The sequence below is a fragment of the Pelmatolapia mariae genome, linkage group LG10_11 (assembly GCF_036321145.2).
Source record: "Pelmatolapia mariae isolate MD_Pm_ZW linkage group LG10_11, Pm_UMD_F_2, whole genome shotgun sequence".
Classification (NCBI taxonomy): domain Eukaryota; kingdom Metazoa; phylum Chordata; class Actinopteri; order Cichliformes; family Cichlidae; genus Pelmatolapia; species Pelmatolapia mariae.
The window spans coordinates 35,724,200-35,748,929 of NC_086236.1; the positions used below are offsets into that span (position 1 = coordinate 35,724,200).

Below are 24,730 nucleotides of genomic sequence, written 5' to 3' on the forward strand. Positions count from 1 at the left end.
GGCATGTTTTCAGAGTTTGAAAAGACCGCTGAGGATTATGGGACAGAAAAGAAACGCGCGCTCATTTGATGCACGTTATTTTCCAAGTCAAACTAATCATGTGCTAGAATAACAGCCTTCAGAATAAAGTCGTATGAGCACGTGAATTATAACGGCATATATTGCATACCGAGGCGGCAATTTGTAATTTTATCCATGCATTTGTTGTTTGTTTGCTTATATGTGTCGCGTTCTAGGCATTTTCATTAGGTCTATTTAAATTCGTAAACTTTTGTTGTGCGTAAGCTAGAAATATAGAGTAGTTTAAAAAAGCCTTGAAAACTGTAAAGAAGTACAGTAATTTTTGAGTTGATAAGGAACAAAAATCTTTTTCTTAAAAAGTAGAAGAATTATAAATTACTAAAATTATTTTATAAAATTATATAAAATTATTACCCAGTTAGCCCAGAGTATTTTATTTTGAAAGCACAACTCGGAAGCTCTTTTATACTTCCGCTACTGACGTTAGCAGTTCTTTTGCTACCCTCTGAAAATAAAACGATTTAAAAAAAAGGGTTTCTTTCGTAAAATATATAGAATGCAAAATCACTGCGCTGTGCCGAACTGTCCCAGTGGCAAATCTGACCCTCAGCCCCTCTTCCGGTTCCCGAATGATGCAGAAAGGTAACTGATGTTAGCATCGCAAACAGTAACCCCAAGCTAGCAAGAAGTGAGACTTTGTTACAGAGGAAACTATGGCACGCTTTTTGCAACCTTTGCATTTAGCTATTTAGTACCGTTTTTATTCAAAAGCATTTGGTAGTAAAAATGTTCATAGGTTCACTTTTTTGCATATTGCTAAGCACATCTGGAATATCACGGTTTGTCATAACAGTTTGGTAAAAGCAGTGTTACAAGATTTAAGCAGGGTAGGAAATAAAGTTTTAAAAATGTAAACATCAACGAGTCACTGGCAGTTAGGTATTCAAACTCACCGGCCAATTCTTGTTAATCTTTAATTAGTGTCTGAACTCTACCAGCAGCTTCTATCGTTTTTGAGACATATAGTCTCACAAAGAAGTATCATACAGTATCCTGTGTAGAGCATGTTGGTTCACTTAGTATATAATTAAGAACTAATTGCCGATCTCCTGCACCGTTCCTCGAGAATACACAAAGCTATAACGTTGAATTTGTTATTGGCAGCTTTTGAAAATTGCCTTGTGTGATCTATATGCACTGAAGCTTCAGTGTGAATTCATAGCTTTCATATTCAAAACATTGTAAAAGCATCTCTTGTAAGACATAGTCACTATACTTCTAACCCAACCTAGCAATTGTTTCCAAATTCAATAAAAATCTCTCTGTTTTTCAACATTGTATATTCAGTCAGTCTCTGTATCATTTTAATATCTGCAAATGTGCAATAAAGGATCTTGTTTAATTAGTATACAGTACTGTTGAAGTTTGTCCACAATTTGGTTCCTTGTTTCAGGTCCAAGAAGTGGGCTGAAAAATGCCAGAGGCAAGACCTCATTGACAGATCACCAGAGCACCTGTACAGATACTACAGAGTTTGTGGGAAACATTTTGAAACGTCTTTGATTGACAGTGTAAGTACTATTGGTCCAAATTGTCCGTATTACAAGAAACAATGGAGTTTTCAGTCCTTGTGTAAAATCTGAAAAAATAAATTGGGGTTTCAGTTTATTTTTGTTGTAGTTCAGGTTTTACCTCATTAACAGTTTTATGAGGTCATCGTATGTGTTTTGGTTACAGGATGCTCAGAGTACAGTGCTGAAGGATGATTCCATACCAACTGCTTTTGATATGTCAAGCCAACCTCAGAATGGACAGGCGAAGCGCACTAAACCGACGGTGGGTTAAATTAATCAGAAGTGTTCAGGGATTCCCATCAGGGATGCGAATCCCTGATAAAGTCAGACATTTTTAATTATTGATGATCTATTCTGGTTTTGCAGTATACTCAGGCTTTAATGCACCAAAGTTAAAAGAATAAATATACATGAAAATATATTTGATATAGAGCATACCAAAAACTAAACGAGCAAACCATCTTGGTGGATGGGAGGATAAATAGAGGAATTTTTGTGACAGAAATGCCTAACAAAAGCAAAATGAGATAAATGCAGTTACATGGGGCATGTGACATTTAGTGTGTGTCAGCACAAAAAGAGAGGAAGAGGAAAAGCAGTCATTCTGTGCTCTCACAAAGTGAGAGAGGCATTTTATGTTTGCATATAAGGGGTGAAGATAATAGTAGCCGTTGTATGTTATACAAACCAAAAAGAATGAATAACTACTGTATTTTTAACACAACGTGGTTCAAAAGATAGTCAACAGTTCTTGTATGGAGCAATAAGAGTGAGCAATACAGCTCCAAAATTATATCACGATATTTCCATCCTTCTTTTCCACTGAACTACTGTCAGTGATGACAGACTGCCTAATTTGTAGTGTGAGTCTACTGACACACGGCCCCAACAGCACCGTTATAGTGCAATCATAAAGACACAGGAGTATATCCAGTAACAAATGTAAGCGTAGGCAGTTTTTTTGCTACACATTTTAAGTAGAAAATAACTGTGTGACACTTAAACAGTAACTAAAGTAAACGTCTAACGCTTCAGAAGCTTGAACAATATTGTAACACAATAAAACTGGAAAATATTGGGATTGGGATGCTGTATCTTGGGCTGAGCTTTTTAACCAGCTGCTTAAAGCCCTGCATGTCCACCATTTAACTGCAACAGTAGTTTCCATGAGCCTTTCGGTCTTCCTGTCCTATGGAGTGTAACTCTCTCGTGCTCCAGCAGTGCTCGGTGGAGTCATTTGTATATGATGGTTTGTTTTTTGCCCAAGTGGTGAAACACCTTGTTGCCTCCACCTATAGCAACAATAGTTTTCTTACACATTTTTCAAAGTACTGTGCTTTGTTTGTAGTGAATGGTCAGCAGAGGCTGACACCCAGCTCTCAGACATGTCTGCGCTTGTCTCATGGTTGCACAGTATGAAATGTAAACGCATGGCAGTGTTATAGCAATGAAGTCGAAAAATGACTTTTTTTATATCACAAAAAAATTTATACCAGCATTACACAAATGAAGACTTTATTCATGTTTAACATTATGTCTTTAAAATTGAGGAAAGATTTTAATATTCATTACAAAGACAGCTGAGAAAGGACAGATACCTTTATTCCTAATTAAACATCTGGATCTTGTAGTAATAGGGTCTTTTTCTTATTATTCTTTGGTAGTAAGTAGGGCGGGGCAAATAATAAAAAGTCAATCAAAGCCAACATCTGAAACCTCTAATTGACACATTCCCACCCATGTTGGTATTTTGGTGTTATTTGGTTTTTAAAATCTGTTAATACTCCCCTCAGTATGTACTGTCCCCTTTAAAACAGAGTACTTAACTGACTGCCCAACTTGAGGAGCTTGTGCCAAATAAAAAGCATTGCCTGTTATTCAGACATGTTTTTGGCTTTAGTGAAGATAACACCAAACAAAAAGAAGGAAACAAAACACTTGCAGCACAGTTATATTACAGAAGTTTCCCAGCTTTAGTATATAAGCTTATTTACAGTAGAAACCTAGTGAACTACAAGGAAAGAGAGTGTGCATGTTGATGTGTTGATGATAATGCACTCTGGTGTGGCTAAACAGAGTATGATCAACAGGACAGTGATTCCTGACACACATGAAAATGTCTTCCTTTGTGGATAAAAGCAAGGCCCAAAGCCCAGAACTGAACCCTACTGAATATTTGTGGACTATAGTAGTAAAAAAACAGCTCCATGCCAGGAAACCAACCAGTTCTGCCAAGAGTGAGCAAATATTCTACCAGAACTATCCTAGATGCTTGTTAATGACTACCAAAGGCATGTGGTCAAGGTGAAACTTGCTATTTAATCAAATATGTCCAATTTCAAACCTGTGTGAATTAAAGAAAATCCAAAAGAAATTCAAAGTTCTGCACCAAATTCTTGTATTTTCGGAATTCATTGCAGATGTATGCTGTAATGAATTACTCTCTTATTCATCTTAGGAAAAGGACACTTTAAAGGAATTATTAAAAGCCTAAAATTACCATAACAATCATGCATGTTTGTAAAGTTCTGACCACAAGTGTATATTATCATTGTATCTCAGTGGCATTTTAAGTGGTATATATTAACTCCATTTTTATTTCTTTTTTGGTAGACCAAAGACAATGAAATGGAAAGTAAGGGAAGGAAGAGTAAGTAGAAATATCAACACACACACACAGATATTTATTAATGAAAAATGAAACTATAAACATCCCACAGGCTCATTTGTTACAAGAGGAGTTATTGAGTTCTCCTTCAAGCGTTTCCTTTTCTTTTTCAGAAATGAAAAAGTCTCAGGCAGCAACAGCTAAGGAAGACATCCCGACGTTATCAGAGGAAGAAGAATACAAAGAGTATCTGAAGTCATTATTTGAAGTCCTTCTCCTGCTGGGAGAGCAAAGCATTCCTCCTATGGGGCCTGCTAATAATAAGGACCAAGGCCTTGGGTCCAGCAGCTTTCAGGCATTGCTAGATAATCGCATCATGTGTGGAGATGAAGTCCTAAAGAAGAGGTACAATGACAATAAGGAGTGCTGCTCCACCGAACAACTGAATCAGCTGATTGAGGTGTGTGAGAAATTCGTCCGCAGTAAGCTTGTGGAGGAAATTAAACAAAGCAGTTTTTTCTCTTTACTCACTGGTGATCTAGTGAAGATCTCGGGAGAATGGCAGCTCCCTGTCTTTGTTCGCTACGTGGACGGGTCTAACTTTCAGAGGGAAAGGTTTGTCGGATTCTTGAGCTTCGAAGGAGATAGAGATATCCTTGCAGAGAAACTGCTGTCTGAAATGACTGACAAATGGGGATTAGATATGGAAAAGTGTAGAGGACAAGCTCACTCCTGCTCAGGGACGCATTTTAATCAAATAAAAATATTGGCTGCCAAACTAATGGAGATGCATCCGAGGGCTGTGCTCACACTGAGCTCCAGTCAGTCCTTGAACATGTCGCTGGCCAGTGGTATGGCTTCGTCAGGGGTTCAGCTTGTCATGTTTACCTTTAAGAAGATTGAGTCTTTTTTCGGTCAGTCAGCGTTACTGCAGCTGGAGCTCGAGAACGCAATTTCGATTTTCTACCCTGACAACGAGGAGAAAGCCAACGAACTGAAAGAGATCTGTCGCACCGGATGGACCAGAAGAAATGATGCGTTTGAAGTGGCAGTGGATATCCTGGAGGCACTGCTACTCTGTATAGACAGCGTGCATGACAATGAAGATATGAAATGGAGTGATCAAGTCTCACAAAACGCTTTAGAGATTTCAAAAGCACTGACCGACTTTGAGTTCGTGATGGCGTTGGTTGTTCTGAAAAACGTGATGACGCTCACCCAAGCCTTTGGGAAAAATATACAAGGGAACGCAACAGAAACCCATTTAGCTGCAGTCAGTTTAAAAGCTGTGTTGCATTCTCTGAAAGAGGTGTCTGACAACATCGACGTGTATCACGAATTCTGGAACGATGAGGCTCTTACCATAGCTGCAACCATGGAAATTTCAGCGAAGCTTCCTCGGTCGTTCTTGAGGAAGCATCAGGCAGAATGTGGATCCATTCGGCCAGAGAGTTACTACAAGGAACACCTGTCTGTTCCTGTGGTGAATCACACCATCCGAGAAATGAATCGACTCTTCTGTGAAGACCACCTGAAGCTTCTCAGGTGTCTGTCGCTGATCCCTGCTGTCATAGAGCAGCACAAATCCACAGAGCCCGAAGAGGTGAATGTGCAAGCATTTAATAATGACATCCCAAATGCAGGAACCCTTTCTGCAGAGTTGCACTGTTGGTGGGTTAAATGGAACAAAAAGGGGAAAGGTGAGACTTTTCCCTCCAGTCTCCATGAAACACTGCAGCTGGCTGACGTCAAGTTCTTCCCAAACATGCTGGCGGTCTTCAGACTGATCGGTGTCCTGCCTGCCTTGGCTTTGGAGGACAACTGCAACGTGGCATACAAGCGCTTCACAATGTACATGGAGAACACGCCTGACAGATTTAAATCCAAAAGCCTTGCTCTTTTGAACATTAACTATGATGTTAGGTTTGATCTGGATTCATTGGTTGATACCTACATGAAGACATACCCTGAGGTGCAGCAGGAGTTGTAGTCGGGAATCACGCTCAGCGGAGCAGAGACAGGTGTTAGATACTTCCTAACACATACAAGCGTCACTGTGCTGGCTCCAGAAACTGAAAAAAAATGACAAGTTCACCATCTTGCTTTGCCAATGACGGCCCTCCATTTACAGGAAAACAGCCTCCTATGCTGCAGCGTGGGTGCTTGGTGAACGTTGAGTGCAGCCCTGAACTCTGAAGTTCTAATTTAAAAGTTTTTTGTTATTTAGAAATGAGAGAAGTGGTTTGAACCCCAACCTCTTGTAATCTGTGCACCAGTCAGTCTTGCTGTTTATGCTATATTTATGTAATCTGGCTTTGGGGGGAAATGGAAGGATTCCAACATCATCAGATAAATTACTGATCAAGATCCCAGCAGTCTTGCTACAGTTTCTTGTTCCAAACTGTATCTTTGGTAGAATATGAATACACAGTTTTGTAAGCTCTGTTAAAGCAGGTAATATTGTTCAGCTATAAATCCCTCACTGAATGTGTCAGTAAAGAATTGGGCTCTTTGATTTTTTTTTACATTTTGTTGTCCTGAACAAAATTTCAAATGCTGATCCAGCTATGATGGTGCTTTGGAGACACACTGTACCTACCACTATCCGTCTTCCCTGTCTGAGTGGAGTGTGCTGAGTCACTTGTCTGCCCTTAAACTACATTTTCTCTGTAGAGTTCAGTGTAAATATTAAATATGAAATATTATATGACTCAGAACTCAGTGTTGGCCTGCTTGGCTGCAACTGAGCATTCCCAAACCGGAGCTTGAACCTAGTTTAAAGTTTCATTTTTGAGTTCTTGAAATGTTTCTTTTACCTTTCCTTTTTCTTTAGATTGATCTCGAAAGAAAAAAATGCTATTAAGAGAATTGCTTTGAATTTCTAATTTGTGTATAGGAGGTGGCTGTCTGCTTTCCTGAATATATATGTGGACTTTTCAGGTTTTGTTTTTGTTTGTTTTTTTACACAGGTTTCCATAATTTGGATGCATTTTCTTTGTTTTAAAAAAATAAAGCCATAAAATTATTCAGATGAGTGATTTCTTGCTTGAATATATCCCCTTTTACTGTGGACATTTAAAACAGCAGAAGAAGAATTTTGGCATAGTTCTTTATCGCCTTCTTCTAAATAAACCCAGTGTTCACTCCATAATAATTTAACATCAGTGACTCTTTTATAGCCAAACAACTTGCTGGAGTGCCTATAGAATTGTATATATAACTTAAAAGAAGACAATTAGGTCAATTACATGCTATTTTCATTGTAAATATTACTTATAAGGGTAAAAAGCCAGTAAAGTATACTTAAGGTGAGCCATAGTCATCAAATCTGCTGCTGTCTAACTGAGCTGTGTCCTCAGAAGTCTGGACTCTTGAGTGTACTTGCCAAAGAGGAACTAGCGAGCATGCAAGGACAAACTCTGCACTTTAAACTGACAAACGCCCATTGAAAAAAACAACTCCTGGCCAATTCAAAGGCTGATTACTTTGAATTGGCCATTACTGGTAAGGTTGAAGGATAGAATTAATTCATGATGCAGCACAGAAACAATTGAGTAATTAAAATTTTAAATTATTAGATATGTCAAATTTGTATTAATTTCTATTTTGGAAAACTGTATTCATAAATTATTTATTTCCACATTTTAATTAATTCATTGTCTGGCGTTTCACAGACAGGAGGTATATCACTGAAATGAAAAACAATCAAATGTGCTCAAAGAAAAGGAAGCGCCAAGTCAAATTCAAAGAGTGTTCAGTTAGAACAAGAAAAATACGACACCTGTGCTTAATGTTTGTGTAATGACATTTTATTGAACTGTACCAGTAGCTGACGCATACGGAGGATTTTAACGACGCCATGCCAAAAGTTGTGAATGTAAACCTCGTTTATTTGTATATCCCAACAAAACAAACCTTAATTTTATTTAATTCCTGCGCGCATTTTCAGGCTACATCAGAATAGGGAGTAATTCATCTTGACAATAATGCTCTTTGGTCATGGTATTCTGCCCTCTGCTGGTGAATGTTTTTATTGCAGCACTTAGTTCCTGGTTGATGGGATAACACGCTTTTGGCGACTTTGGCTCAGCACGCAGCATCAACTTTTGAAAGCATGGAATTAGTAGGTTCTTAGTCTGGCAAAGAGGCAATAAGCGAGAATAACAGTGAAAGTCAACTGTGTCGGTTGCAGGTTTTGCCCAAGGCATGACTCTGTAGACTGTCCTACAGGTTTGCTCACAGTAGGCTTGCCAGCTTGCAACCGCCAGCTAAGCTAGCTAACTTGCTTGCTAGCTTCATTGCAATCCAAAATGACTGACTGCTGCGCCGCAGCGAACTGTGATTACCAGCAGCGGGGATCCGAAAAGACCACTCCACTTTTTAGCTTTCCATTGGATCCGGAGCGGTAAGACTTATGCTTATTTCATTGAGATGCAGCTAGAGAAACGAGCCGCTGAGCATGCAGAATAAATGTGTTGGCTACAGGCTGTTAGCACTGGCGTTAGCCTAACATCATGTTGGCTAATAGTGACACAACTCGGTGGAAAATGGCGCAGACTTAACGTTACTCCTGAAAGAAAAGTCCGTGTGAAATAAGACTCCGGTCACTCGTTCAGCCTCAGAAACGGACACCGACGTGAAAAACGGCCTTTTGGGGATTACCTTTAAGTTCAGTCATTTCACACACGCTGAGAAGCCTTAGTTAAAAACTTTTTTTTGTGCTCTATTTAAATCACCATCAGTGCACAGCACTCACCATCCCAGCGGTGCGGCAATATGAGAATGACTCGCGTTAGCTTAGCACAATTAAAACACCTGTAATTAATAATGCTTTTGGTGGTGTTTTGGTTGTTGCTCACAAAGCTGCGCAGCTCCATAGTAATTTTCCATCACAGCTCATTGTGTAGCGTATAAATATTACAATATTTAAGCAGTGTCCATGTGATCGCCCTGTGAATTAATAGTTATCTCGTCCGTCCTTTTAGCTTTTTGTTGTCGTGAATCATAACTGGCTCTGTTGACCGACTTACAAATAAATTCGAGAATTAATAAGGACTGTGACTGAGTGACAGATGCACGCTAGCTGACTGAATCAAGGTACAGTGTCTGTGGACAGGAAGTCCTCCATGCCAGAGGAAATACTGCCTACTAGCAGATCATGGGGTCTAAGACATATTTAAAGGAGTTTGCCTCCAGCTTTGGCTTAAGTGTAAATAAGCGCCCATCTGATGTTAAAACAGCTAATAATGCACTACTAAAGCAATTTAGTAGAGATGAATAATAATAAGGCTGTGTCAGAAGGAAACGAGCTCATGTAAATCAGCCAAAGCTACAGTCTCGGCAGTCATTCACACTTAATTCATTTAATTTGTTCCAGTAGTGCCACCAGTGAGGCAAAGTGCAATTATGCACTCTGAAGAAATAAAGACAGCCAAAAAAATAAAACTGCATTGGCTCAGTGTCCATAAAAACACAAGCAGTGCAGCCATAGTTCTGCTTCACAGTGAACAGCGTTGAAGTGAAAGTAAACTGCATAACGCTAAAGAGTAAGGGGTTGCTTAGGCCAGGTGATCTGAACTGTGCCACATCTCCCAACGTGGACCCCAGTTTATTTGTGATCACCTAGCAGCTAGGTGAGCCTGAGCATAGCACGGTAACGGCGCCCAAACACTACACTCCAAATCCTCTTCAGCAGCTGCTGTCCCTGCGTTAAGTAATTCATTAATCTATGCGACATATATGTGTGTGTGTGTGTGTGTGTGTGTGTGTGTGTGTGTGTGCCACTGATTCCAGAAATGGCCTCAGTTAAACCACAATGCATAAAATCATGAACCTCATTGTGCCCCTTAAGAGAGCTTTCCAAATACGTGTGTGTGTGTGTGTGTGAGAGAGAGAGAGAGACGAGTTTGGGCGCTGTGACAAACTGTTCATTATGCTCACTGTGAGTGAAGTTCATCAGGGGAGTTGGGTGGGTGACGGCCGTGCTTGGATACAGTGCATAATTAAATACCTCCAATACATTTCAATCCTTTGAGAACCCGAATGATGTTTGGGGGCTTTTATGGGTTTTTTTGTTTATGTTCGGTGTTTCGCTGGTGTCCGTTTTACTCTGTATTTGGTTGTGCCTCCAACAACTGACACCTTTGTCCTCTTGTGTTTTGCAGCTGCAATCAATGGTTGGAGAACTGTCATCGTCCAGATTTGGCTTCAGAACCTCCTGAACAGCTGCATAAGCTTTACAGACTTTGTGCAAAGCACTTTGAGCCGTCTATGATCTCTCACCAGGTGAGAAGCGGGTCTGCTGCCCATTGCTCTCAGTTAAGATCAACTAACTAAACAAAAGGCTCTTTTGCAGTAACACCTACTCGACTCGGTTTTTAGACTTTTCCATTAGGTGGTAGAACCTGGTACCGGGTACTGTTTTAGTACCTACACAGCCGGGGTTCCAAGCAAGCAGAGGTTTTTGTGCTAGCCGCCGACAGAATCTAGAGGGATTGTAAGGATGTAGCATGCAAATGATGTCACAGGGCTTTCAGCCCCACCCACACTGAGGTGACACTCAGTGTGGGTCGAGTAGGTGCTAGTAGAGAATTCCAGTTCATTAGGTACACGTGGGCAGCCTGATATCATACAACGGGAGATTAAAAATCCCCATATTTGTGCAGCTTATTGATGTCAAACACAAGTGCTTTTTTGCAAGCACATCTGTGCAATCAGCATAATGCAACTTAATAAAACTATAAAAGATTCTTCACAGTTTTATCAACACCACTCAAACTATAAGTGCAAAAAACTGCTTTGTTTACAAATGTCAGATCATATTGATTTCTTTGTTATAATCCCCTGTATTGACATTTTGATATTAGAGAAATGCATCAGTGTGTCTGCTTCATATTTTTGTTTGTGTGCATGTTTGTTCATCCAGAGTTCATCCAGTTGTGTGTTAAAGGAAGATGCTGTTCCAACAATATTTGACGTCACAAGGCCTGCGAACAATCAGTCAACCTACAGCAGGAAGCGAGCCAGAGATCCTGTAAGTGTCTGTCCAGTTCTTTGAATTGCTCTTGTTGGAATGTTTTTTAAATCAAACATTAACATCCTAAAAATGTTTAATTATCCATTTCACCAAACTAGTCAGAAGAGGATGATACTGCTGTGAAAAAGACAAAAGGTACAGTAACTGCTTCGATTCATTTTTTTAAATTTCCTCAAGGTTTCGTGTATTTTAGCGTATATGCTCATGTTGTAAACACTGACTGACTGAATTAGTGTTTTTGAAATCAGTATGTCTTCTCATGCTTAAGAAAACACAGCCGCAGAAGTAACGGAGGAGACGAAAGAAGAGAGCGGATGTGGAGAGAACAGCGCAGCAAGTGAACTGCAAAAAGAAAACCAAACCCAAGAGGATGCAGCCACCTCCAAAGCAAAAGAGACTCTGAAAGTCTACTTTAAGGAAATCCTGGCACTGACGGGATTCAGCATCAACGGTGCAAACATCAATGCCGACGAGCCGATCGGAGGTGCGAGGGGTCAGCGGGCGCTCAATCAGGTCTGTTTGGAAAAGATCGACAAGAAAGAGATCCTGCAGTTCAGCGAAGATCTGATGCGAGAGGAGATCCAGAACAGCCTCAGGCTGGCAAGGTTCTTCTCCATTCTGCTTCAGGATGTGACCAAGATAGAAGGAAAGGAACAGATCCCGGTGTTCATCAGGTCCGTCACAGTAGCTGGGTTTCCACAAAAGCACCTCGTCGGGTTCTTGCCGTGCGACATGGATGGAGAAAATCTGTTTTATTTGCTCCTGTCTGAGCTGCGAAACAAGTGGGGGCTCAGAATGGAGCACTGCAGAGGACTCACTTATCTCGTTACAGGTAGTATGTGTCAGAAAATGCGAGATCTCACTTGCCGAATTCTGCAGGAGTTTCCACAAGTCGTGCTGTCGCCAAGCGACCCGTACGCTTTCAACATATGGATCATTCGCTGCATGCCCGTGCCCTCCATCCAGACGGTTGCAGACACTGTAGAGGAAGTGGCCTCGTTACTCAGGAGAACACCAGAGCTGTGCAAGCGACTGGAGGGAAAGATCCAGATGACATACGGGCACATAAAAGGGGAAGTGGACAGGATCAAGGCAGCTATTAGTGGGAACTGGGAATATGGCACTGATGCCTTCCAGACCATGCTAGATATTCTTGAGCCATTCCTGAACTGCATCAATGAGATCATTTCAAAGGTAGATGAAGACACTGCTGAGCAGATGGCCAAGCTCAAGCCCATTTTGAAGAATTTCAATTTCATTATGACACTCGTTGTTCTGAAGAACACCCTCTGCTGTGTGAGCATACTCAACTCAAGTCTCAGGGGAATAATTAGCATCAGCAGTACTTTGCAGTACACAATTTCCAATGCCTTAAAGTTGGTAAGCAAATACCAACAAGAGCTTGCAATATTCCACAGGAAATGGTTTTCAGACGCAGTCGGTCGAGCGAAGAAGCTGGGAGTGGAGGTCACCAAACCGGAAATGGCTCAAGGGGACGCGACCGAGACGCCGCTGGAAGACTTTTACAGAGAAACTCTGAGCCGGCCCATCTTGCAGTACCTCGTCGCAGAGGTGAAGAGAGTGTTCAGCACAGAGATGGTGAGGATTCTCAGATGGCTCTCGTTGGTGCCGTCTTACATGGCTGACCATAATTTCAGCATCCGCAGGGATAAAGTAGCAGACGCCAACTTGAACAACCTCGCGCGGCCCGACACGTTCTACGAAGAGCTCGGCTGCTGGGAAGTGAAGTGGAGGCACGCGAGCAAGCGCAGGATTCTTCCAACCACGGTCTTTGCTACCCTCAAGATTCCAGATATCGGATTTTACCCGAACGTGCAGAGCTTGCTGAGGGTCTTGGGAACTGTTCCCTGCGTAAATGCGGAGGCAGACGTGTATGGTCAATACCACATGGTGCTGGAGCGCTGCCACTCGTACCTGAGAGCCACGCCAGAGGATCAAAGACAGTGCAGCATGGCGTACGTCTACGTTAACCAGGACGTGCACTTCAGTGTTGAACAAATGGTGGATTCGTATGTCCAGAAGCACCCAGACATCCTACAGATGCTGAAAATGGTGAGTTGATAAGCTGAACAGATTTCATATCTGACTTTAATCAGTGGTGATCGTTTATTTATCCTGACATGACGTCACATTGGTGCCTGTTTGTGTTACAGGATGATGATACAAAAGAGAAGCCTCCACAAGGTGAGATTATGAAAATGCAAATCATGAAATAATTTTCTGCTTGTTGTTCACACATTATTTATGTGCCAATGAATATAGTTAAATGCAGCTGTATATAGGAAAAGTGCTCATTGTGCACAATGTAAGTAAGTAAGTGGTCCTGTAACAGAAGTCAAGTCAATTAAACAGAACTTTATTCACAACAAAATACGGTCAGCATGGTTGGCCTCTGCACTTGAACCAGCTCCATGCTCAGCCTCCTCCAAGAAAATAACTACTGCAACGTACACAAGTCACTGACTCAACAATGTAAGCCAAATATGCACACCATCATTTAGAGAAGCGGTCCCTAACCCCCGGGTGAGTCGTTTGGTACCGGGCTGTGAGAGTTGAGGCTCAGGTGTGAAATTTATGGTTTTCAGGGTTTTTATCATTAACTCTGTTTCCCTGGGTCTTTTCCCGTGTTGTAGTTGTGTGTCTTATTTTGAAAGAAATATTTACGTGTTACCATAGCGTCCAGAGAGCATTAAGGGGCAGAGAGGAGGATGTTACTCTCAATGTTGTTGGTGCATTTCAGGAGGACGCTGCTAATAAAGTTACACAATTACACACTGAATTCGCATTTATTATTATATTTATGAAATACCACCATGTTTGTCTTGGTAGTATCATTTTATTTTGTTGTATTTATCCACGACACCTTAAAGGCCGGTCTGTGAAAATATTGACCGACATTAAACTGGTCCGTAGCACAAAGAAAGGTTGGGGACCGCTGGTTTAGAGTATAGAGTAATCTCATTATGTAATAAAAACAAATTAACCACATTAAATAAACTGTTTGCTGTATAACTTTGGTGACTCCAAATAGGCCTGTTCGATATAATGATATATATCTGGTGACAATATAAAAACATCGTTTCATATCACGCTATCGTTTGTTTCGTGGTATCACAAAATAAACTCTTTACGGCAATATTTTTTTCCTGGTTTTGATGGTCACTGTACCGGCTATATGAATTTCTTAAAGTTCTCTCTTTCTCTTATATATAATATAACCACACTACGGACGGACAAGTCACTGTTTTTACGCGTTGTCATTAGCAACAACGACGGTAAACCCAGCGTTTGGCTCCGCCGTCCGCTTGTTTATTTTCCACATAAACCTTTCACAATAAAGCTGAAGATCCTGTTGAGTCTTTTCAAAATAAACTAAAATGATGACAAACGGAAAGACCAGTCAAAACAAATCCAGGACCTTACTTTTAAACAAGGGGCTGCCTCTGTAGCATGGACATGGCTTGGTTATGAAAAGTCTGACACGGACCAGAAAACTGTACTCTGCAAATTATGCAGGAAACCGGCCCCCACCTCAGACTCAAGCACAGCAAACCTCTTCAACCACCTACGCAGGAATCACGTGAAAGAGTGTGGAGAGAGTTTACGGACGAGAAGCAAAAAAAGAGCCGTCAGGTGCTCCAAATAAACCTCAGACTCAAACGTTAGAGCACGCCTTTCCCCAAAGCACGCCGTGTAATAAATACTCACAAAGAAAATGGCGGCTGTTAAAACTTTGCATTTTTAGACATAAGTTGTATGCTCGACTCCAGGTACATGACGCCCAGCTGAAAACACTTCACGCAAGTTGAGTATAAAATTTTTTTTAAAAAAATTAAAATTTTTGTGATTATATATCGTCGTTGGGATGATAAATGTCTTATATCAGGATATAAAAAATTAGGTCATATCGCACAGCCCTAACTCCAAACCAACTCAATGAGGTTGAAGTGTAAAACTTTACTCTGGTTACATTCATTCATATTTCAAATTCAAATTTTCAAAGTCAAATCAGAAACATTGTCCCTGTCGTTTCAGTGACTTCCTTTGGAAACCACGCAGAGAAGGACACTGAGGAAGAACTGCAGCTCATAAACCTAGAGATGGATCCAGACAGGCTTGTGGAGATGAAATGTGCAGAAACCGACAGAGAAGCTCTGAAGTCTGCACTACAGGCTGCAGTGACCTCTGCATACAGCAGCCAAAGCAGGCTCCACGGTGACGCGTGTCCTCCTCAGGATGGAGAAGTCGAGTACGTGACCAAGTCTGAAATGAAAGAAGTTCTCAGTGTGTGCGAGAACGTTGTCAGGGAGGGAATCATCATGGAGGTGGGGAGCTCGTTCTTTTCCTTGTTTATTGACCGCGTTGTGAAGCTGGGCGAGAGAGACTATCTTCCGCTCTTTCTGCGGTTTGTGGACAGTTTCGATGTCATGCGCTTAGAACTGATGGGATTCCTCGAGGCGGATCTGGAATGCGATGTCATGGTACAGCGTCTTATGGGAATAGTCACCGTGGAGTGGCATCTTGATTTGAAAAATTGCAGAGGTCAAGCGTACCTGGGCTCTGGTGATGTTTCCTACAAGCTGAAAGCCTTTGCTTGCAAAGTGCAAGAGAAGTATCCTCTGGCTATAAGCACACACTGCTCTTGCTATTCTTTCAACACGTGGTGGTCAAAATCCATCCCAGTGCCTGCTGTTAAAAGAGCCCTGGATACATTTGAAGAGGTGTTGATGTTTTTTGGCAGTAGCGTTGCTCTAGAAAAGCAGCTCGACCACGTGATAGACTTTGGTCTCAGAGAGAGCTACGAAAAAGTCCAGGAGTTGCAGGGCAAGTTCTGTTCCTGTTGGCAAGAGAAGCACGACTCTTACGAGGTGTTTGTGCAGATGCTGGAGCCTCTGGTCGAATGTCTGGAGAAAGTCAAAAACAACCCACAGAGATGGAAAGCGTCTGTATCGGAACTAGCTGGAGCACTTCTCCACAAGGTCATGGAGTTTGATTTCATCATCGCCATGGTGGTGCTGAAGAACGCGTCCTCTTTTACCAGAGAGCTGAGTGCTGGTATCCAGAAGGACCAGTTCACTGCTGCATCCCAGCTTTGTCAGATCAGCGGTATTGTGGCCACTCTGAACAGAGTGAAAACAAACATGAAGGTGTTTCACCAGAACTGGTTCGACGAGGCCTGTGCGATGGCACAGAGTCTGAGGGTGCAGATTGAAGTGCCTGAGAACTCTTTACCACGGGACAGCATGATAAAGCCGGTCGGTTATTATAAAGATGGCCTAAGCGTGCCACTGGTAGACAACCTGATCAATACTGTGAAGGATCATTTCTCAGAAGACCACAAAGAAGCTCTGAACTTCCTCTCCCTGGTCCCGTGCTCGGTCACAGTGAGTTACGTGTTTGAGAGCTTGAAATCAAAGCCGCCCCTCTACAGCAGCGATCTGCCCGACGCCGACAACTTCTTCACCGAGCTGTGCTGTTGGAGAGTGACGTGGAAGACCAAAGTGGCGTCCGTGACCATCCCGAGCTCCATATTTCACACGTTACGCCTGCCGCTCATGCAGTACTTTGGGAACATCAACACACTGCTGAGGATTATGTCGGTGCTGCCCAGCACAGCGCTGGAGGACTGCGGCGTTGTAATGCGCCACAAGAAGTTCCAAGAGTACCTGAGGGATACGAATCCCAAAGATAGGTCGCCGTGCTTGGCTCTGCTGCAGGTGGGCACGGACTTCAGCAGAGACTTGGACCGCATGGTGACCCAGTGTTTGAAGGTTACACCACAAGCCTTGGAGGGTATCTGTCTGGTATGTGCTTCTGTGTTTTTTAATAGAGTTTGTTTTATTTTGGATTTCTTTAATGAACACCAGAATAATATACCTTGGTATTCTTACAGGATAAGGAATCCAAGAGCTTCAACAAGAACACTGAAAATAATATGGAAGGTACGGTTGCTGTGAGACATTGTTGTTGGGGGTTTTTTTTGCCTTGTTTATAATACTTGTCAAAGTCACTGTGTTTTGTTTTGGTTTTTTTTCTCGTTTATTAGTTGATTACATAAAGGAGGAGGCTGAGGAGCTCCAAATCCCCCAATCTCCAGACAAGATGGAGGAGCCCGAGCTGAAACTGGCAGATGAGAATGGGAGCAAAGGTGATAATCGTCAGAGTCTGGCAACACTTTTCCGGCTGGCTGCACTACTGGAGAAAAAGAATAGCACTCTTTGTGAGCTCTCAGAAGAAGACCAAGAACTTTTTATCCAGGAACTAAGGATGTGCCACTGGTTTGGATGTGAGGGAAAAAACACATCTTCTATAGGAAGTGACGAAATGGTGAAGCTCCTCATGAATGGAATCAGAGACGTCATACTGAAAGAAATACAGGAATCTCCTTTCTTCTCGCTCATCACAGACAAGGCTGTTAAAATTGGTGACAAGACCCATCTACCTGTTTTTGTGAGGTACGTTGGAGAATCGGCTCCAAAAGTCGAGCTCCTGGGCTTTCTGCCGTTCGATGAAAACTGCCATGTTGATAGACAAGCGAACAACCTCGCAAAGATTCTCACTGAAGACTGGGGCTTGCCTATGTCGCAGTGCCGGGGGCAGGCATTCATGCAGCTGGGCCCAGGTTATCAAAGCTTGAAGAAAATGTCTTTGGAATTCCTCAGGAGCTACCCGCTTTGTGTTGTGACACCCAGTGAGTCTTGTGGCCTTGCCCATTGGCTGGCGAGAAGTGTGCCTTGCCCGTCGGTTGCAAAAATGCTGGATGTTACAGAAGACCTGCTGCTGTTCTTTGACGAGTCTCCTAGTTTGGAGAGACAGTTGGCACAGGCTATCGACGGGCTTTTAAATATGCCGAGGGAGGCCCTGGAGGAAATTCCAGAAACCTGTTGTTCGAGGTGGAAAAAGAGGGAGGACTTCTTTGACATACTCGCTGACACATTAGAGGGTGTTCTTAGCTGCCTAGATGCTGTGAGCTCTACTGCCACAGGTGCCAAATCAATGCATGCACAAGTTTTGTCTACTGCTCTGAGAAATATGGATTACATCGTCACCCTTGTAATACTGAAGAACGCGTGCGCTCCTCTTCGTAACTGTAGCACTGTTTTTCGCTGTGGAAACCCTGCTGATATTCTCTGTGAAGTGGAAAAAATCCCCTCCATCATAGAGATTCTCAACAAAATGTTAGAAAATGTTAGCGCTATGCACTCCACTTGGTTTGAGCAAGCATTCCAGCTGGCGACCAGGGTCGCACCGGAGCAAGTGTGCTTCTCAGAGGAAGCCAACAGCTATGAATCACCAGAAATATATTACAGAGAAAATCTCAGCATCCCTCTTCTGCAAAGTCTAATTGATGAAATGAAGTACAGCTTCTCAGACAGCCACCTAAAGGCTCTGTCAGTCCTGTCGTTGCTGCCTTCTTGCAATCCACAGCCTGTACTGTCCGAGTCCACATACAAGCCTTTCAGCCTCTACCTTACAGATCTACCCGAGCCCGAAGTTGCCGAACAAGAGCTCAACACCTGGGCAGCCGTGTGGAGGGAGAACTACCAAGATGTTGCTCTTCCAACATCCATCGCTGAAACACTAGTCCATCCCGAGTCCAAGAGCCATCCAACTGTTACCTTACTGCTTAGGCTAGTAGCTGTCCTGCCTAGTGTCAGTATGGAGTGTGATCTGATGAAGACTACCCTGAATTCGATGAGGGATCTGTTGAGAAACACTGTATGCAAAGGAAGCAAAACAGATCATGTGATGCTCCTCTCTCACTGCACAACACTAACGAGGCTGCCAGAGGTCATTGAGAAGTGCGTGGAGGTTGATCCAGAGAGCAGTCCATGCCTTTCCCAGGTAACTTTAATACACTCTTCATTTTGATTAACTAGCCCTGCCATTAATTCATCCCACCAAATGTTCAAGTCAAGAATCTTTGCTAGTTTGGAAAAAGCTGCTATTCTATAGCTCAAACGACTAATGCAGCCATAGCTCATAATGTGGATAATTTCATTGCTAAACAAACTGCCCATCATAGCAGTCTGCACAACACAACTCACATGGTTGCACATTTATTTTCAGGTAATGGAATTTCTGCAAAAACACAGGCTGTACAGCGGTAAGTGCTTTATTGGCAACAAAATATCGGTACAGTAATTCTAACAGACACCAAGAGTAGCAATTTGTGTGTGTGTGTGTTAATTAATATTTGAATACATTTTTTACCTTCTAAATAGCCGCCATTGAAAGAAAACCAGCAGCCCAAACAGAGTCAGATGGCTCCAGTGTAGCAGAGAAAGCCAAAGACGGTGAGGTGAAATCCGCCGAGGATGACGTGATACTGGAGATGGTTCCAGGACCGAGAACAGCAGTGTCCTTCTACGAACCCCAGCTACGTGAAGAAATCCTCAAGGAACTCTGGGACTCTCAGTTCTTCACAGTTATAACTGAGCAAGCAGTTGCAATTGACGGTGAGCTCTATGTCCCGTTGTGCATCAGGTACTTGAACAAAGAGGACATCCAATGTGAGGAAACGCTGGCCTTTATCCCCTTTAGCGAAGACCCAGTCACCCTTGCAAATGCTATCGAAAACGCCCTGTCGGAGAAGTGGGGGCTCAACATGGAGTACTGTAGAGGTCAGGCCTCGCTGAGTGTTGGTGAAGTGGGAGCTCAGATGAGGGCTGTAAGTTTAGCGATAGCTAAGAAATACCCGCATGCCATTAGAACTGTCAGCTCTGCTTTGTCTCTTAACGTGTGGCTCGCTAGGTCTTGTCCCGCCGAAGAGGCAGCCGATGGAGCAGTTCTCATTGGTAAGCTGTTGCATTGGCTCACAGAAGACGCGAAACGCCAGAACAAGCTGGAAGACGTGATCATTCAAGTGTTCCAGCGCGATGAGGGAAAGGGCAACGAGTTGAGGGACAGGCTCATGAAGAACTGGGAGAAGAGTCACGACATGCACGAGGTGTTTGTAAATATCCTAGAAGCAATCATGCTGTGCTTGAATGAGCTGAAAGTGGAGGGCAGTACTTCAAACCAGCAACAAGCATCTCAGTTCTTTGACACAATCAGAAACTTTGAGTTCATTCTGTCAACGGTGGTGCAGAAGAACGTCTTGGTTGTTACAAAAAAGCTAAGCCAGTCGCTTCAGGGCAAACCCTTAGATATGTTGCTGGCCGTGAACAACTTGCCTGAAGTCAAAGCATCCCTCAGTAAACTGAAGAGTGATCTTGACAGCCATCACAAAGTGTGGTTTGAGGAAGCTGTTGCCCTGGCGTCTAAACTCCACGTTACGATGTTGCATTCAGCGCTCCTCGAGCCGCTGAGCGAGTTTTACAAAGAATCTTTAAGCATGAAAATTGTAGAGCATTCAATAGCAGAAATCGATGACCTCTTCGCAGAAAAGGTGTTGGATACCTTAAGGTGTCTGGAGATTGTGCCTTACGCAATGTCCAAAGTAGAAACCAGCATTCTTAGTGGTCTTGTGTTCCGCCTGTACAAGGAGGACTTGCCAGATCAGGCCTCCCTTCACTCTGAGATGAAGTCATGGAAGGAGAAATGGCTGGATCCTCTGGCAGGCTATCTTCCGACTACTGTGCTCGACACACTCAAGACGTCACACATTAGAAGTTTCAGCAACATTGAAACTCTCCTCCGACTTCAGGTCATCTTACCATTTTCAAGGAGGGAGAGCAACTTCAGGCAGGGAAGGAGGAGTTTACAGGAGTTTTGTGAACAGGAAAAGAGATCCCTCGCTGAGCTGCATCCTCTGTAACGGCTAGCACGTTTGAGCAGTGAGAGTCAGTGCGATGTCACCCCCTACCATACTGAAGAACTCGACACAGGTGGAGGTCCCAAGATCTGAACTCAATATTGCTGTGTACATTTATTGATCTGAATTCTTTGAGATTCCCTTTGGTTATAATCATGCAATGTCCTATCTTATGCTTTTTTGGTTTGTTTTTATTCTGTAGTTTGTACAGCTGTACTGCCAAGTGGGACCAGTGTCTTGGCAAAAAAAAAAAAAAAATCAAGAAAACAAATGATGCTCCACTGACAGTTATCAATGCTTGTGTGCCTTGATGCAAAACTAATAATTCACCCCACCAAATCATAACACGGATGTTTAAAGACGTCCAATTGGCATTCAAAAATACTTGTTTTTTGGGTTTGTTTGTTTGTTTTTCATTACCAGAAATGACCATACTGACTTTTGTGTCACTGTTATCAGTTGATTCTAATGATTAAATTTCACCCTTGAGTTTTACTGGGCACAAATAGAAATGGTTAGCTCCATCATATCTGTTTCCTGTCTCTTTGCAGGAATGAATTTGCTGTAAACTTATCTTTGAAAGAATGTTTCCTTAATAGGAAAACCTTCATATATATTTGTCAAAAAAGTAATAAAATGCTCCAAAAAGATGCTTTGGGTCTTGGACTTGTGGTTTCCTGTCTTTGTACATGAGGTAAGAACTGCTTTAAGCCTGTTGCCATATCAGTGTGTTAACACAAGATGGCGCAATGGGGCCATCAGAAATACTTGACCGTGGTATGAAGTGACTGGTGAATGCTGGGATTTATGGGATTGGTTATAATATGTATGTTTTCTTCTGAGCCAGGTCTTATAATAACAATGCGTTCTTCTTGAAGAATGCTACTTGATGATGCATTCATGATTGCTAAATGCTGGTCAGACTGTTGTATTCAGTGGAGCATGACTTGCATGATTCACTTACTGATCAACAAGGATGTGGGTTTAAAGGGAGGTTTGTTATTAAGGTCATACAACCACTAAGTTATCTGTGGACAGCAGGTAAATGTGTGTTACACAATTTCTGTTTGTCCTCCAGCGATGAGTAAAGGCACTGCAACGCTTGGCATGTAAGAGACTGCCGGCTACTTTTCGCTAGTGATGCAAATCGGCGCTCTTTGCCTGCATTGTTACAACTACGCTTTGGTTAATGTGTAATGTTTTCAGAATAGATGCATTGTGTAGGTCTGCTGCAGGGCATTGTCTGACTTTCTTGTCAATTATTTGCTATTAATTCCAACATGGTGAAGAAGCAAAAATTTCAAAAAACCCTGCTGCGCTGAAAATTGGAGAAACAAGGTTATGTAGCTGTTACCATTTAAGACTTTGTTTGAGCAGTAGGTTAATACTTTCTGTCTGGCTGTTGGAACAATGGCAATATTGTTGCTCCACATTATAAACTAAATTTAAAGTGGCGTTGCACAATATTTTAATTTCCTCTGGGTTATTCCAAATCTTCCTGGGAACCTGCTTATTTACTGACAGAATCTATACTGACAAAACACCAGAGCTTATTTCAAATCTGATCAGATTTTCAGTTTGTGTTTTGATTTGACTAAATGACTTCTGTGTCTGATTGTTTCTGTGACAAAGTGGCTACATTTCCAGGTTTCATGACTTATTGAAACACGTTTGCTGACATGAAAAGCTTCTATCATCTATCACTTTTTTAAAATAGTCATGTATTCTTCCTATGAGCTGGAACAGCACGTCTCCCCGACAATGGCCCAATTGTCGGTGCCCAGCTCAGTGTGTAAGGAGGGTCTCTGCGTCATCTCTCAGCTGCTGATTCTGCCTCTGCTGTGGGCCACCAGCCACAGGGTTTGAGGGCCTCGCTGCAGCAGCACGTATATATGCCGTTTTGCAATAACTCTCCACACTCCCCCGTGAGCTGTACACCTCCTACAAGCTGCGCTTTATTTATTTACATGCTGGATGTGGAGCTGGACGCTGTTACTCTCAGGTGTGGCCCGTACGTTTGAGCATAAAGAGCACATCCTGCAGAAGGTATTGCCATAATTGACCCGTGGACCGGGTTTCCTGCTGGAAGTCAGGGTTCTGCGCTGATGTAAGATCCGTGGCACTCTGTAATTATGTCCATACACAGCCAGGATTTAACTGCACTCTGGAGGGGAAGACAGAGGGCTTAAGTGGATTTTATTTCAAGGTTCCCTTTCAGGGAAAATTGGCAGCAGGGGCAAGAATTCAGATCCTCGTTGTACTAAGAGCAAAACTTTTGGTTTGAATTATTCAGATGTCAGCTTATTGATTTTATTTTTCAAGAACACTTCATCTGTACTTGCCATTGTAAAACTATATTGTTTGAGACAGTAAGTAATATGTGAAGGCTTGTCCTTGTGTGTGCTCCTTTACCAGCAAGTTGTAGAAGAGATCCTCTGATCATGAATAATGATTCTATGCTCACAAGCTTCATTTGTGTCTCTGAAATGACCCGTGTCAGGTCGGCTCGCTTCCTGAACCTGTGCAAAGCGCGACTTGGTGTTTGCCCTGAACCGTTTCCACAGAGCAACGGGCACACAGCTCGCAATTTCAAATTCTTTTGTATTCCTTGAAGAAGTTGGCTTTGATCATTTATAAGGATGCTCTGGTGCTCTCACGCCTCCATCAACCACAATCTAAAGGGGTATATTCATAAGAACCAGATGTATCTGCACAATTTATCTATTGTGCTGTTTGGAGGCCTGCAGCCAGGCTGGTGCCTGTCCTTGTGATTCTTCTATCGCTCTTGGGTTTTCTGTTTACCAGGAGGGGCGCGGGCGGAGAGACAGCGCGTCCCAAGCTGCTGAAGTCATCTCCCCACCCACGGGGTTCACTTCAATCCCCTCTGCCCTCAGCACCTTTTGCTCCTCTTCAGCAGCACCTCTGCAGACACACTGAGATGGCGTCACACACGCAGTGATTAAGGATCCGTGCGAGGCGGCGCTGCTGTCCTCGACACGGAAAAAATGTCTCTTTTTTTAAAGGGGGAACTCAACCCCCCAAGCCCCAAAAAACAGAATCCACATTTGTTCGTTTTCAAGCTCCGTTTTAATTGATGGCTCGAACTGGCCGAGCAGGGACGAGTCAGACTGTAGCGGTGATGTCAGGAGACAAATCCTGCAGCTGCTCTGTAGACGGTAAATAACAGAACAGATCCTGAGACATTTTAATGGATTATAGACACATATTGTAATTCACAGCTGTAGGTTGCGGCTCTGTGTTTAAGTATAGCTCGGATAACGTGAAGCAGGGGAGGATAAAAAAGGCATTTGTGATGAAATCGTTAATTGTCCTGATCTTCTCATTTCCATCTTTGGTGACAGTATTTTGTGCTCACTGCAGAGAAAAAGAAGTATTTGAGCGTGTTTGCTCTTTTCCGTGCCACAACTGGACTCGTTTAGCTCTGATATTTATGATGTTCTGATGATATGGCAGGCCTGCAATGTGTTTGATTAGCTGTATTACTGGAATCCACTCCTCCTTTGGCTGGTTAACCCATAATGTAGGCGAGTTTTATGCCCCAAGCTCAGGTCACCGCATCCATAGTCATGGTATTTATTTCGGGAATGATCGTGCGGTGGCTTCACGAACACATAGCTCATCGTGGTTGAAGCGCAGTCCGAGCGCTCCTGGAGGACCACATGACATGTTTCAAAAAGTGCATCCCATCTGTC

General features: G+C 42.7%; 2 protein-coding genes across 2 annotated transcripts; both read left to right on the forward strand.

Annotated features, from left to right (window-relative positions):
* Positions 1–506: 506 nt before the first annotated feature.
* Positions 507–7,202, forward strand: thap12a (THAP domain containing 12a). The gene is made up of 5 exons (XM_063486087.1): positions 507–663; positions 1,475–1,592; positions 1,759–1,857; positions 4,209–4,245; positions 4,377–7,202. The coding sequence occupies exons 1-5, from the start codon at positions 578–580 to the stop codon at positions 6,191–6,193; spliced, it is 2,157 nt and encodes a 718-aa protein (XP_063342157.1). The 5' UTR covers positions 507–577; the 3' UTR covers positions 6,194–7,202.
* Positions 7,203–8,224: 1,022 nt separating this feature from the next.
* Positions 8,225–21,655, forward strand: si:dkey-250d21.1 (uncharacterized). The gene is made up of 11 exons (XM_063485656.1): positions 8,225–8,608; positions 10,368–10,488; positions 11,129–11,236; positions 11,338–11,374; positions 11,508–13,312; positions 13,414–13,444; positions 15,296–17,064; positions 17,154–17,202; positions 17,307–19,105; positions 19,331–19,367; positions 19,486–21,655. Exons 1-11 carry the CDS (start codon positions 8,514–8,516, stop codon positions 21,018–21,020), a joined length of 7,386 nt encoding a protein of 2,461 aa, XP_063341726.1. The 5' UTR covers positions 8,225–8,513; the 3' UTR covers positions 21,021–21,655.
* The last annotated feature ends 3,075 nt before the right edge of the window (positions 21,656–24,730 follow it).

Excerpts from the sequence above, each read along its gene's own strand:
- thap12a (XM_063486087.1), top strand. The coding sequence starts at position 578 with ATGCAAAATCACTGCGCTGTGCCGAACTGTCCCAGTGGCAAATCTGAC. Across the intron at positions 1,593-1,758 it reads AAACGTCTTTGATTGACAGT|GATGCTCAGAGTACAGTGCT; the intron begins GTAAGTACTATT and ends TTTTGGTTACAG. Across the intron at positions 4,246-4,376 it reads GGAAAGTAAGGGAAGGAAGA|AAATGAAAAAGTCTCAGGCA; the intron begins GTAAGTAGAAAT and ends TTTCTTTTTCAG.
- si:dkey-250d21.1 (XM_063485656.1), top strand. The coding sequence starts at position 8,514 with ATGACTGACTGCTGCGCCGCAGCGAACTGTGATTACCAGCAGCGGGGA. Across the intron at positions 13,313-13,413 it reads TCCTACAGATGCTGAAAATG|GATGATGATACAAAAGAGAA; the intron begins GTGAGTTGATAA and ends TTTGTGTTACAG. Across the intron at positions 19,368-19,485 it reads AAAACACAGGCTGTACAGCG|CCGCCATTGAAAGAAAACCA; the intron begins GTAAGTGCTTTA and ends CCTTCTAAATAG.